At 39.8% G+C, this 14,906-nt stretch overlaps 1 protein-coding gene across 4 annotated transcripts in view; it reads right to left on the bottom strand.

The window, feature by feature from the left end:
- Positions 1–8,474: 8,474 nt before the first annotated feature.
- Positions 8,475–14,906, bottom strand: part of NLGN4X (neuroligin 4 X-linked) — a 230,689-nt gene continuing 224,257 nt past the window's right edge. For all 4 annotated transcript variants that reach the window (XM_048492428.1, XM_048492427.1, XM_048492430.1 and 1 more), the window contains one exon: positions 8,475–12,018. In XM_048492428.1, coding sequence (XP_048348385.1) covers positions 11,175–12,018 — 844 coding nt within the window. In that variant the 3' untranslated portion in view covers positions 8,475–11,174. The remainder of the gene's footprint in view (positions 12,019–14,906) is intronic.

The raw sequence follows: 14,906 nt of genomic DNA, 5'->3' as shown, positions 1-14,906 counted from the left end.
ATTCTGCTGGTTCTCTTTCGTTCACTCTTCGCTGTCCTCCGACACCTGGAGGTCGGAGGGCAGCGTGGGGGGGGCTGAGGAGGCTAGCAGGACGGGCTTAACATCGAGAGGTACATGGGAAAGGGAAGGGGGGAAGAGGCAGCTCCATGCGGAGCCGCCTGCCGGCCTCTCCAGAGGCCGTCCGCATGCCTGCATGCGAACGGCCTCCGCCTCCACGCCGGCGGAATTCCTGCCAGCGTGGAGGCGCCCTTACGGCCATGCGGAAACGGCCCATGATTTTGATATAAGCCAGTAGCAAGTCAAGAGGTCTGTAGCTGGTCTTTGCCTAGACACAGCACTCGGTTTCTCAAGCTAGCCTCACTGTGACCTCAGATTCCCAAAGTTACATGCCAAAAATGAGTCACAGCTCCCTTCCAGGAGTGTGTTATAATATATCTCATCCAAATAAACTCTTAAAAATGGTTAAAGGATCCAGCTTTTGGATGGGTCGCTATATTTATCCATAACCAGGAACAACAGTGGAAAACAACAGCAGTCACAGATCTTTTCGTGGGCCATAGATTAGAACCACAAGTGCTGGAAATAACCACGGTCCCCAAAATTTTAATATTACTAAAGGAGGATTATTAATTTAGGTTATATTCTTAAATGTCTTTTTTTAATCTCATTTTTTGGGGTACTTTTTGCTGAGAAATGTTTAGTCATTTCTGCTCATCAAAAAAAAAAAGTATGTACCTAGCCTTAAAAGGTCTTCCAAGCTTTCTACTGAACATTAAGGTGATGGTTCATGAATAAAGAATGATTTCTTCTTGGTATTATCAATATGATAAATTCTTTGAAGCACATATGACAAATGAACTCTATTAATATACTTCTCTCCTTTTAATGTATTTTTTCTTACCTTGAGCTTCTGGAATAGAGCATACATTGAAAGATATGAACGAATGTGATCCAATGATATTATGTAGCTATTGCTCCCAGGGTGCAACACAGTGCTCTCAGTTTATGTTTTTCTATTTACCAGAATCTGCTTTCTCTAAAGCTGTTATCCAATGTATTCCCTACTATCCTGGAAATATTTGATGAAGATGCAGATTCTGATTTTTTTTTTAACAATGGAATTAGTACTGACTAGGATGGATGACAAGGGAATGAAAATAAATGTGACATTACAGTTCTATTGATGTCTGAAAAGCAGTTATTTTTCACCTACTAAAAGCAGCTGAAAAGCTTGAGTGGATCAAGAGGTCCATAAACCCAATTCATATTGAACTTCTGTAGATGATTTTTAGGCCAAATGTCTGGGGCTCTTTATGCATGAAGAACTTACCCTGAGGTTATTTGCTCCATAGTGGGGTTTATTATTATTATTATTATTATTATTGTAGATTTCACAGCTGCCAGATCTTTAGCTGGTTGTTGGCCTTCATTACAATTCAAGCCTCACCCAAAGGCTTCTGTAGGGAAGGTTGTAATGTATCGGGCGTAGTATTTCCTCCCGTGGCAGATCCTCTAGCAGGGCTGCCTCTCGAATTTGGACAGATGCTAATTTTGCTCACATTCGAAGATGTTTCAGTGCTGCCCTAGTGTTTTTCGGATGGCCTGCCCACGCCGTCGTCGCATTACCTCACTGGGACGACCTCGCTAACTGGTTTTGTGCCATAGACATTGGAAGCTCGATTTTCAAAATTGCATGGTATCTAGTGACCTTCTCATGTTCTTTTTCAATGACCCTGCTGTCACCGGGGACTGCTATGTCGATGATGCTTACTTTCTTGTCCTTGATCACGGTGATTTCTGGTGTATTGTGTTTCAACACTTTGTCCGTTTGAATTCGAAAGTCCCACAGGATCTTGACCTTCTCATTTTCCATTACTTTCTCTGGACAATGTTCCCACCAGTTCTTAGCTGTTCTTATGTTGTAATTCTTGCATACATTCCATCTTGGCCACTGAGTTGTGTTTCCGTTTGTACTCAGTCTGGGCAATCTTTTTGCAGCAGCTGAGGACATGATCTACAGTTTCATCAGCTTCTTTGCACAATCTGCATTTTGTATATTATTATTATTATTATTATTATTATTATTATTATTATTATTATTATTATTATTATTATTATTATTATTATTATTATTGTTATTATTGTTATTATTATTATTATTAACACAGTATTCCTGCCAAGCTGAGCCACCATTTTGCCTGCCTCTGTCCCCATGATTTCTTGTTTCTGCAACCTCCACTGTAGTAGGTTGCCTGTCACCTTCTTTTTTTTGCAGGGGGAGAGTGTTTCAATGGTCTACCACTTCTAACATCTATATTATTTAAATTTAAAGAAATACAGAATCCCCACTGCTCCTCTTGAAATGCCAACTGGATGAGTGGGAGGAACTGTTGCTTTGTGAGCAGAGAAAGTAAGGGAGAAGTGGGGAAAAGTGGGAGAAAGTAAGGGAGAAGTGCTATCAAATCCCCTGGCCCAGATCGCATTCACCCAAGAGTTCTTAAAGAACTCAAGCATGAAATTGCTGATCTTCTTACTTTAATATGCAACTTATCCTTGAAATCAGGCTCTATCCCTGAAGGCTGGAAGATGGCCAATGTCACACCAATTTTTAAGAAAGGAACTAGGAGGGACCCAGGAAATTACAGGCCAGTCAGTTTGACATCTGTTCCTGGTAAATTAGTAGAATCTATCATTAAAGATAAAATTATTAAACATGTAGAAAAGCAAGACCTGCTGAGAAAAAGTCAGCATGGCTTTTGCAGAGGCAAATCCTGTCTTACAAACTTACTAGGTGTGTAAACAGGCATGTGGATAAGGGGGAACCAGTAGACATTGTCTACTTGGATTTCCAAAAGGCTTTTGACAAAGTTCCTCACCAGAGACTATTGAGAAAACTCAGCAATCAAGGAATAAGAGGGGAAGTCCTCCTATGGATTAAAAACTGGTTAAGAAACAGGAAACAAAGAGTGGGTGTAAATGGGAAGTTCTCACAATGGAGAGATGTAGGGAGTGGTGACCCCCAGGGATCCGTTTTGGGACCAGTGCTCTTTAACCTATTCATAAATGACCTGGAAGTAGGGGTGGGTAGCGTGGTGGCCAAGTTTGCAGATGATACCAAATTATGTAGGGTGGTGAGAACCGCAAAGGATTGCGAAGAGCTCCAAGCGGACCTTGATAAATTAGGTGAGTGGGCTAAGAAATGGCAAATGCAGTTCAATGTGGCAAAATGCAAAGTGATGCACATAGGGGCAAAAAATCCAAACTTCACATACACGCTACAAGGGTCAGTGCTATCAGTCACAGACCAGGAAAGGGATTTGGGCGTCTTAGTTGATAGTTCCATGGGAATGTCAACTCAATGCATGGCAGCTGTAAAAAAGGCAAACTCTATGCTAGGGATCATTAGAAAAGGAATTGATAATAAAACTGCAAAGATTGTCATGCCCTTATATAAAGCAGTGGTGCGACCGCACTTGGAGTACTGTGTCCAGTTCTGGTCGCCACATTTCAAAAAGGATATTGAGGAGATAGAAAAAGTGCAGAGAAGGGCAACAAGGATGATTGAGGGACTGGAGCACCTTCCCTATGAGGAGAGGCTGCAGCGTTTGGGACTCTTTAGTTTGGAGAGGAGACGTCTGAGGAGAGATATGATTGAAGTCTATAAAATTATGCATGGGGTAGAAAAGGTTGACAGAGAGAAATTTTTCTCTTTCTCACAATAGTAGAACCAGGGGGCATTCATTGAAAATGCTGAGGGGAAGAATTAGGACTAATAAAAGGAAACACTTCTTCACGCAACGTGTGATTGGTGTTTGGAATATGCTGCCACAGGAGGTGGTGATGGCCACTAACCTGGATAGCTTTAAAAGGGGCTTGGACAGATTTATGGAGGAGAAGTCGATTTATGGCTACAAATCTTGATCCTCTTTGATCTGAGATTGCAAATGCCTTAACAGACCAGGTGATCGGGAGCAACAGCCGCAGAAGGCCATTGCTTTCACATCCTGCATGTGAGCTCCCAAAGGCACCTGGTTGGCCACTGCAAGTAGCAGAGAGCTGTACTAGATGGACTCTGGTCTGATCCAGCTGGCTTGTTCTTATGTTCTTATGTTCTTAAAACCTGAAAGAAGCTGCACACACCATGATTCCCTTTGCTCTTCCTGTGGAGGGAGACAAAAAGTCACACATTTACCTGGTTTTGGAACTGTGGTAAGTTTGATATGAAGCCTAATGATTTCTGAATCAAACCCGAATGAAATGTATGCTGAAAACAAAAGAGGTCACAAGTGTGTAAAAGGCCTGGGTCTCTGATCTCAGAGTTCTAATGTCATGAGTAGTCTGGCCCTAAGAAAATCATTCTGTGTTTTTTACCATCTCTTAGAAACATTTATTTCCTGCATATTGGATAAAAAAAATTCCTAGGCTGTTGGGAGTGGTATATCAACCAAAACAAGCTTTGTTAGTATCAATTAAAAATAGACTTTTAACTTTCTTTAGGCACACAAATAAGTCACGCCATTTGCCATTCCTCTGGCAGCGGCTCTTCAGGGTCTCAAGTGGAGCAAGGTCTATCACTAGTGTTGCCAGCTGTAGCTAGTGAAATACCTGAAAATTTTGGGGATAAAGCCTGAGCAAAGTGGGATTTTGGGGATAAAGTGGGTTATATAATGCCATACAATCTTCCAAAGCAGCTATTTTCTTCAGATGAGCTCATCTCTGTTGCTTGTTGGCAACTCTGTCTATAACAACATGAGCTGTTATAACTAGGAATGAATGAATAGGGCTGATCCTACAATTTTCTTTATGCAAATTATGTGCTTTACCCTTGACTCTTTTCTTCCTACTCTCTCCAACCCCGGAAATAGAAGGAGAAGAAGAGGAGGAGGAGGAGGAGTTTGGATTTATATCCCCCCTTTCTCTCCTGTAAGAAGATCCAAGGTAGGTGAAGCTGAGAGGTTGGTAGGTGAGGCTGGCAGGTGAGGCTGAGAGAGTTTTGAAGAAAAGTTACTTTTCCAAGGTAACCCAGCAGGAATGTAGGATAAGCCTCCGCCACTCAGGTGGAGGAGTGGGGAATCAAAACCTGTTCTCCAGAATAGAATCCACCTGCTCTTAACCATTACACCACGCTGACTCTGTAATTATAATAATTTCATTATTGGGTTTATGATTAAATGGCACTACATTGCCATTTAATTAAGTCCTTTGGAAAATGATCATATACAAAGCAGAAGAATGCAATGGAACTCATAGGAACTGCTATCTGCATAGTGCATACATACACAATGGATATGAAAACACCAACCTAAATTTTGAAGATAATTAAACTGTGTGAAAGTGAGACCCACATGAAACCACTTCACACATTATTAGTCCATCAGAGACAAGCAAATCTGAATCACATACTTTAGATTTATCAAGGCACTATTTTGATTAAAAATAGATCCTTATTCACTAACTTTTGAGTCCAGTCACATGGTGAAAAAATTACTAGCAAATAAGCTAATAAGACTCCATTTTGGGATTTTTGTCTCTACATGAAAAACAACAGAACACTGATGACATCCAGCTGTATCTCTTGATAGGAGGTGGGTGGACTCTGCTCCAGATGGTTTGACCAGTTGCCTGGAGGCTGTGGTGAAGTGGTTGAAGCAGAACCAGCTGAAGCTAAACCCATTTGAAACAGTGGTCCTGTGGTCCTGTGGGTGGCTGGAGGGATGTAAGAGAGTTGGCACCTTGACGGGGTGCAACCAACACCTGCAACAATTGTCAAGAGTTTAGGTGTTACCTTTGATATTTTCTTGTCTATGGATGATCAGGTCTCAAAGGAGGCCAAGAGGGTGATTTCTTTTTCATCTCTCACAAGCAGGATCACTGGGCTCCTATTTATCCTATTATGACCTGCCCAGTGATGTAGCTACAATGGGGATATCTTGGGACAAACACACCAGATGGCCCCCGTTGAGTCACATGGGGGCAGAAAATCACCCCCCCACACACTTCTGGCCTGGCTGGACCTGGTTGCGACATGCACATGCCACCCAGGCAGGACTCAGCCCCTCAGCTGGCCTGGTTGGCCATGGGCATGCTCTTCGGCTGCTGCCTGAGGAATAGGCCAAGCCAGAAAGAGCAGCACAGTGTGGGGTACCACGGCATGAGCTGGGACCTGCACACTGCACCACTTTCTCTGGCTCAGCCCGCCCTGGAGCCTGGCTGTGGGCTGGCTGGCTAATGAGGAGGTGGAGCAGCTAGGTGCTGCCCGGCCAAACCTTGGCCAATGGGCTGGCTCGGCTGCTGCCCAAGGGGTGAGCTGAGTCAGAGGGGTGGGCTGAGTCAGAGGGTGTCACCTGAGTCAGGTGACACAATGTGCATAGGCACGGCGCAGGACCTGGAGACTCTGCATGCCCCATGCCCCTCCTCCTTTCTCCCTCACTTTGCCACACCAGGCCCTGATGCTGGCTAAGATAAATGAAGTGTTGGGGCGGGGCACAGCAGAGCAAGGCACAGGGGGTCTGGGGGCCCATGGGGGGTGGAAAACTCAGAGTCTGCCCCAGGCTCCATTTTCCCTAGCTACACCCCTTGACCTATCCATGCAGCAGTCACCTCCAGACTGGACTACTGTAAATTTCTCTATGCAGGGCTGCTCTTGGCTCTGATCCAGAAACTCCAACTGGTAAAAAATGCTGTTACAAGGATCCTTACAGGGACACCACAGCAAGCACATATACATCCAGTGCTCTACCAGCTACACTAGCTTCCAGTGGAGTACCGAATCAGACTTAAGGTGTTGCTTTTAATCTCCAGAGCCCCCAAAAATCTGGGATTGCCTCTCTACATACACCCCCAGAGAGCATTGTACTCTGCAAACAACAACTTGTTGGTGGTTTTTGATCCCAAAATTGTCTGTCTGTTTTCAACTTTTTTGAGTCTGGCTTCAGTTTGATGAAACACTGTCAAATGAGACCTGGACCCTGTGGGATTTATCACAGTTCTGCTGAGCTTGTAAGATGAGGCTGTTCCATTGGGTCTTTGGTTGAGGACTGCAACGGTATCCATCTGTCTGGCCTCCCTTTTCTTTCTCTTCCCCCTTTCCCCCGTCTTCTTTTCTTTTTCTTTTTTTTCTTTTTTCTTTGTTGCTGCTGAGGTGTTTATATTGTTAAGCCCATCCTTAATGAGATATATATTTGGCGGCCCATGGTCGCTGTAATTGATTGTTGAATTATTGTAAACTTGTTGTAAGCTACCCTAAGCAAGAAAGGATGGCCTGGAAAGCAATCAATCAATCAATCAATCAATCAATCAATCAATCAATCAATCAAACAAACAAACAAACAAACAAACAAACAAACAAACAAACAAACAAACAAAAACAGTAATTATAATGGTTTCTATCCCAGTAGTGCTAAATATGAGAGGAATAGATCACAGTTCAGTTTAACTCTCCCATATAGGATTGCCAATCTTCTGGTGGAACATGGAAATCTTTCAGTATTACATCTGATCTCTAGACTACAGAGATCAATTGCCCTGGAGAAAATGGCTGCTCTTGAAGCTGCTCTCTATGATATTACATTCCACTGAGCTCCCTCCCCTCTCCAAACTTTTTCCACCCCAGGTTCCACCTTCAAATCTCCATTTCCCAACCCAGAGCTTGCAACCCTATTCTTTGTTTGCAGTGCCCCACACTTGCTAGTGCAGGAATCATCAACCTTTTTGAGCCTGTGGACACCTTTGGCCCTTCCTCTTGTTTTGGGGTTGCATACATCACCCAGGGCCAGAATTCCCATCAGAAAATGGCTGTTGTAGGGAAAAGAGCCAAACTAATAGGGAAAGTCCAAGTACAGGAAAGAAGAGGGGTAATTAAAAACACACTGGGAAAGGGGTGACAGAGAATTAAAAAAACACTGTGGTGACAGCTGCTGCTGAAAGAATGTTACAGTAATTTGGTTAGCCAATCAGATCTTCAATGGCAAATCAGAATCCTACTGGACAAAAGCCACCATTAGCCCTGCCTACTTTCTGGAAAAAAGGCTATTGACATTGAAATCTAGTGTAGATTTGTGCTAATCTAGTATAGATTTGAATGGTTAATTCCAGAAACCAGTAAAATACAGAAATAACTTCTGATTTCATCTTAAAGCTTAATTTGGTGGCAACATGTTTGATTTCAAGTATTTAATTTACACTTTCATTTTAACAAAATTGTATGAAACCATAACTTAGAGAAATTGAGTACATTGGGAATAAAAATGTTACTTGTAGTTCAGCAGTCTTAAGTGCCAGCATTCCAGTAGCATACCAATAGGTTTATAGGCTGATCACAACAATATTCACCCAAAATCAAATTACTAATTTCACCCTTTCTAGTATTCAGCAAGTATTTATAAGAATTTGATAGTTTAATGCAGATTTCAGATCTTCAAAGTGTTTTTTTGTTTTTACAAAAAAGATAAACACATAATTATTTGCACAAAGCATTAGAAAATACTGTGATATTTTATTATTAAAAATGCTGCTGAAAAGTTTATACATATGTGTCCAGCCATATATATCTTCTATCCTTACTTAAGGCAAAACTAAAAAAAGAAAAGAAAAAATGCAGAAACAAAAACAAAAAATAAACCCTGCGTGCCTCTTAAGGTCAAGAAGAAAAGCCTGGGAACATTTTTTTCCTTTTTTTAAAGTATACTTTGTTGTTATTATTGTAGAAACCTATGAAGAGCCTAAACATTTCTGTTTATAAATCATACATCTGTTCAGACGTATTAAATTATTAAATTGACATCCTTGTCATTGTTTTTAAAAGCTAAAATCATTCACTTACAGAAACAGCTTTACCCAAATGCCACAAGCCTGACACAGTACTGTACATATTGCTAGCAGAAGACAACTGGAAGTACTAAACGAATACCTTAGTTCACATAACAAACATACCCAACTGACTAAGATGCCATCATTTCTCTCTCTCTTTAATCCCATGTCATGACAGAACTGCTGTGTCCTAGTGGAGGCAATATACTGATTGTGAAGATGCATGGAAAAGATTCAGCTTTAATTAACATTACAGTAAAGATACGGGAAGTTGATCCTTTTCTGTGTATTATTGGGTGAAAAGTGGAGTTACTGGCTCATTTAAAATTTCACCAAGAAGCAAAATGAAAGGATATTCAAGTCAGTTTCTGACAAGTTAAAACTACTGTGTTGGTCATGTTAGTAATTTTAGTATGTCACCAGCATTCTTGGTTGATACTCCCAGGACTGGATTGTTCTGCCAGAAACAGCATAGAAATGTACACATTGCACAGCCAGGGAGATAGTGAGTCAGAAAATCATACACTATCTATGATAAAGACAGAAGGCATCTTGTGTCAGATAGGAATACCTGGGAATGATAATACAGCAGTGCAGTACCATTTAGAATTAAAGGAAATTATAATCTAGTGTACAGGTTGGGGAAGAGATGATTGTGTGCAGAGCAACTCTGGTCAAATATCTTTGGTTACCATCTTTAACTTAGTTTCTAAAGACAAAGTATAAACCATTTTTCAGAACTTGATTCAAACTTCCCTACAAAGGATTTTTTTTAAAAAAAAACCCAAACTAACTTCGCACAGAAGTGCCAGATATCTTGCTGGGGCAGCTGCATTTTTTAAACTAAATTCCCCTGTTAAAGGGAGTCAGTTGAGGAATATTTGAAAAGTTTTAATCATAGAACAGTAAACTTATCCAGCTTTTCCAAGGCAACTCACCTATGGTATGGTTGATATGATTTCTTTCTAGCTTTCCACAGCATCCATCCATTTCTATGATGCGGCAAGGTTAACCAGCAAAAATAGTGCATTTCCTTAAAATCTATTGCAGGATAAGAAGCTTTTAAGAGATTGATACATCCAGATTTTTCCATCTACTTTATTAATCAAAACCAAACAAGGACTCTTGCTGCCCATTATTCAAGTTAAGTGTTTTCCCTTTTCAACATTGCTAAGCAATTGCTTAACTCAGTTTTTTTTCTTCTACAACAAGCTGGTGAAGGACGAATGAACTTTTTCCCCCCTCAGAAAAAAAGCCTAACCAAAAATGGCAGGCTCCCAATTGGGAAGCGACATATTTTTTAAGAACTACAAAACTGGCCTCTTTGCTCAATTTACCAAGCTTTTTGTAATCCTTCCAATCTGTCTCTGTGTCGCAATATCATGAAAGCTAACGCACACAAAATAGGAAAGAAAAGAGAAAAAAAAGTGGTTTTTTTTTAGAAAACCCAACTGTTTCCAATCTACGAATTCCTCAACATGCACCTGTGTAACCTGTAAAAGAAAATCTGTCAGGCCATATGATCATCTGTAATCTCTGTACGACACCATGTCCTCCTCAAAATGAAACATTAAGAAAAAAGCCCCATGTTTTTGTTTACCACTAGTAATTAAGAAGAAAATCCTCCATTTGGTCTGGGAGGAAACATAGGTGGTATGATTAATGCTTATCCACATAGATCACAACTGAAAGCACGGTCTTTCTAAAAGCTCTTTTCAAACTGAAAACATCGATAAAAGCTTCTTTTTTTAAACTCACAGCTATGTACATTTTTTACAAAGTTTCTTAAATATAGTTCAGGCTGGCAAGTCATCTCTTTGCTCAGAACTATACCTGTTTACTGCATAGTCAGTCCTATTTTGTTTAATAATAAAATCTTATTTCCCCCATTCTGGATTACAGCTTCATATAATGGGTAAAATCCCATGGTGGTGTCTTTTTGTATAACAAGGGCCATTCACGGTATGGCACATATAGAACATTTTTTTAAAAATTTTATTTATTAAAAAAAACTGTACAGTCACTGGCTCTGTGTTCCAGAAGTGTCTGCTTCTGATTGTTACACTCAATATATATCCTTCCTAAGTGATTTCTTCGGGCCTCAACTCTTAACTTTCAATTGAAGTGGTTCAGATATTAAAGCAGTATCCTAATAGTAATGTACATATTTCACATTTCACAGGGTTTGAAGCTGATCTTTTATAACATCAGAATTCCTATGGAAAGGATCAGTAAGAAAATTGTCTGCCTTTCTGTTTCACCTTTTTCCCCCCTTTTTGACAAGTTGTGTGATGGAGAACATGATTTTTTTTCCTTTTTCTTATTTTTAATCTTCCAGGTGGTTTGGAATGGGGCAAATCACAGAGCTATACCCTAGTGGTGGAATGTCCATGGGGCAAATTAGTACTATTTTGTCCTCCACTGAAAGTGTTGAAAGTATGCAAAGGCTGCATTCCTGTTAATGTATTTGGAATCATGGTAATGGTATTGGGTGTCATGAGTGGAATGTCATCTGGTGATCTTCTAAGAGTGAGAGTATAATCAGGAGGGCAGGTGAGTCTCAGGGTGTCATGTGCCTGTAGAGACTCACACTCATGGTCATGCTCCAGTTGTTTCATCTGCAGTGACATAATCTCTTCATTTTGTATATGGGCGATATCATTGGTTGTGTTTCGTTGAGGGCTAGGACGCCTGTGTGTCTCATGGCGCCGCTTGTCTTTCTTGTAATATAATGCTGCAAATGCCAAAATATTGAGGAACAGCAAGGATGCCCCTACTGCAATTGTGACACTCAGCTCCGTGGAATAATCTCTCTTGTTTTCTATCAGGACACTTGTATCCTCCGAAGACGTTTTCTGTGTATCCTTTGAATGTTTTGGATTGTTGCTTGGTGTCATTAATGGACGCTTTGTGGCGAATTTGCCAGGAGACCGCCTGGTGACATATGGAAATGATGTCATATCCGGAGGTGGCACCTTAGTTGTTGTGGAGACATACTGAAATATTTCATTCAGATTGTGCAAATGTGGTACAAGTTCTAGCCAGAAAGCAACTTTTGTTGCTCGATAATGATCCCGGACCCTGGGTTTCAAGCCGATGTGTAAATAAAGCTGATCTTTTGGATTATATTTAGACCAAGCCACTTCTTCAAAACGATTGGGTTTTGTATGGATAAACTTTGTATCCTGGGGAACTGGCTGGTTTGGATCTCTAAAAATATACAAACAAAAACAAATATTACAACCAGGTAAAAAGTTGAACAAGAATTTGCAGTTGGTCAAACACAATATCCCATAATCCCATATTCTGTTTTTGTTTGTCTGTTTTTACCTGAAGTGTTTTGGATTAATGTTTTATTTTTGTTTTTAGTAGTGCATTTACTCCAAAATGAACTGTTTGTCTTTAGGTATATTTTACATGCTAGTTTATATAAACACACCAACATATAAGGCTAATCCGAGGCAGAATTTTTATATATTAGTAATTAGTCCTTTCAATCTTTATCAGGAATAAGATTAATTGTGCTGAATAATTTATAAAATAATTGTATGATGAATGACAAAATAAAATAATTGCAAAACTGATATAGGGCCTTTTCCGCACAAGCTGTTTACATAATTTCCAGCCCACTAATGAAACATTTCTTCCATAGAGTTTCACACATTCTTCCCACCGTATGATTCCAAAAAGTTTTCCCAATCATTTTTTGCCCCATTGATTCAGAAAACACGTTTACTGCTTTGTTGTTAGGGGTTTTTTTTTTGCTGAAACATTTCCAAGTGGGCTTTTCTTGCAGTTTGGTCATATTTAAAGCACTTTATCTTTCCTGCCGAAAACCTGGCTGTTTTCCATGCCTCTGTGCCAACATCCAATTCTCTCCTTGGCATCTGATCGACCATTTTTAGCATCCCTCACCTCACTCATTTCACCCTCACCTCTCCATTTTCATCATTTTGTGTGAAGTTTTTTGCTGTTTTGGGTGAATCAACAAAGCAGTGATTAAATGGATCTATAGAACATTAAATCAGAAGATCAATAAAGCATCATTTCAATGAATAAACTATTTTTTTAAAAAAATTATGGCATCCATGAAATGTTTTGAGGACGTTAGTGTGGACAAACATCATGGTAAAAGGGAGGTCAAAAACATTCTGGAAACATTTTAAGTGAATTGGAAGAAAAAAGTCCTAGGTTACAGAATTCTGTCACATAACATTTACTTATTTATTTCATTTATATCCCACTTTTCTTCCAAGGAGAAACTCATATGGCTGATAGTATCCTCCATTTTAGCATTCCAGTAGGTTAGGCTGCAAGTATATGACTGCCCCAGGAACACCCAGAAAGAGTATTCAGATCCTTGTCTAACACTTTAACCACTACATGACATTATCTCTCTGCCTTTGCATCGTTGTATTCCTTAGTTTTAGGGTTGCCAGCACCAGGTTGGTAAACACCAGGAAATTTTGCATATGGACCCTGAGGATAGCAGGATTTTTTGGGGAAAGACTTCAGTGGGGTATAACAACATAGAATCCATATTCCAAATAACCACTTTCTCCAGGTGATGTCTGTCACCTGAAGATTAGCTGTATAGCTAAAGATTTCCAGCTACCACCCGGAGGTTGGCTATGCTACTTAGTGCTGAAATCTAGTCAAATTATTTTTTGCATAAATGGCAGCGACTGAAATATGGCAATCATTTCCACAAAGAGGTTTAAAGAGTCCTGTGTACTATATGAACAAAATAAAGGTATATTTATAACTTCTACTACCAGTTGTGCCATGAAGTGGTAGGAAGGCTGCAGGAAAGGTTGGGGCTGTAGTGTTCTCCTACACATGTGCACTGTCTCTGGGGAAGCTGGGAATGCAACAACTCAAATTGTATTTGAGCATTCACTGCTTCACCCTAAAAGACATTCAGCACTAAGTCTGATTATCAAGGGAAGGGAAATCATTGCTCATTTGCCCATGGGAGATCTATTGTTGCATGTCGAAGTCCTTCAGTGGAAACATGCCTCCACTTACAAATCCACCTTAGTAGATCAGGATGACATAAATTACATTTTGTGTTCTGAACAGATACTTCACCAAACTCTCATACACATTTTGGAACAATATTGGGTGGGCATGGAGGAACAATACAGATAGAATACTGAATCTTTTACTTTGCTTCAAGAACAGCTACATATTTTTCCTTAAAGATTTACAAGCATATGTGTGAATATATTTGTTACACTGCAGGAACTGTGCTCAGCATTCTGGTTTCTGCTAAAAGTTTTATTGAGTTCCCTTTGATGGATTAGTGCATTTTGAATATTATTTTGCCAACGTTCAGAATGCATTACGCTAAATTACGTAGAGCTTTCTACTTTTTATTCCCACACATGTTAAGTTTATTTCTTTTAGAAACTGGAACTCCAGTATGCTCATTTTCACAAACTGTCTGAACCAGCATACCAATTTTCAAAATATTCATATGCACAATTAAATGCTCCCAAGTTTCTAGCATTGTTCAGAGAGACTGCTACTTATATGTAAAGGTAAAAAGATTATTTAACCCTAATAATATCTTTCTATTTGCCTGACAGAATTTGCCTTTCAGATTAAAAAAAATAAGTGAAACCTCCTGCTATTCACCACAATATTAAAATATCTGAGTTCCCCAGTGCAAAGATGATATAAGCTCTGTCATTTTTATACTGTTTTATACAGATTTTGTGCATGGGTATAAGTACATAATTTGATCCAATATTATTTTTTTTGCAGTTTGGCCTTAAGAAGTAGTATCTATTTTAAAAGCACAATAGTTGGCATTTTGAAGGAATTCAATACATATACATGCTTCTAGTTTTTGCTTGCAAAGAATGTCACTTGTTTCATAGAAACGAGGTAAATTTATTTATTTGAGTAATATACATGTTCTTGAGATGCAAAGGAAATAACACTGTCCTTGCTACAGTTAGAGCTGGATAAAAGCAGGAGCTAATGGCTAAAGAGAGGGGCACTTGAGGAGAGAACTGAGGGCAAAGAGTTTTATGCTGTTCCTGGGACAGCCTTTTTGGTGCCTTCTTTTTAATATATAATGTGGGAGAGTA

This window comes from Sphaerodactylus townsendi, linkage group LG04, assembly GCF_021028975.2.
Source record: "Sphaerodactylus townsendi isolate TG3544 linkage group LG04, MPM_Stown_v2.3, whole genome shotgun sequence".
NCBI classification, from domain to species: Eukaryota; Metazoa; Chordata; class Lepidosauria; order Squamata; family Sphaerodactylidae; genus Sphaerodactylus; species Sphaerodactylus townsendi.
Note: the sequence above shows the minus strand (reverse complement) of the source record. Positions and strands in the feature narration are given on the sequence as shown.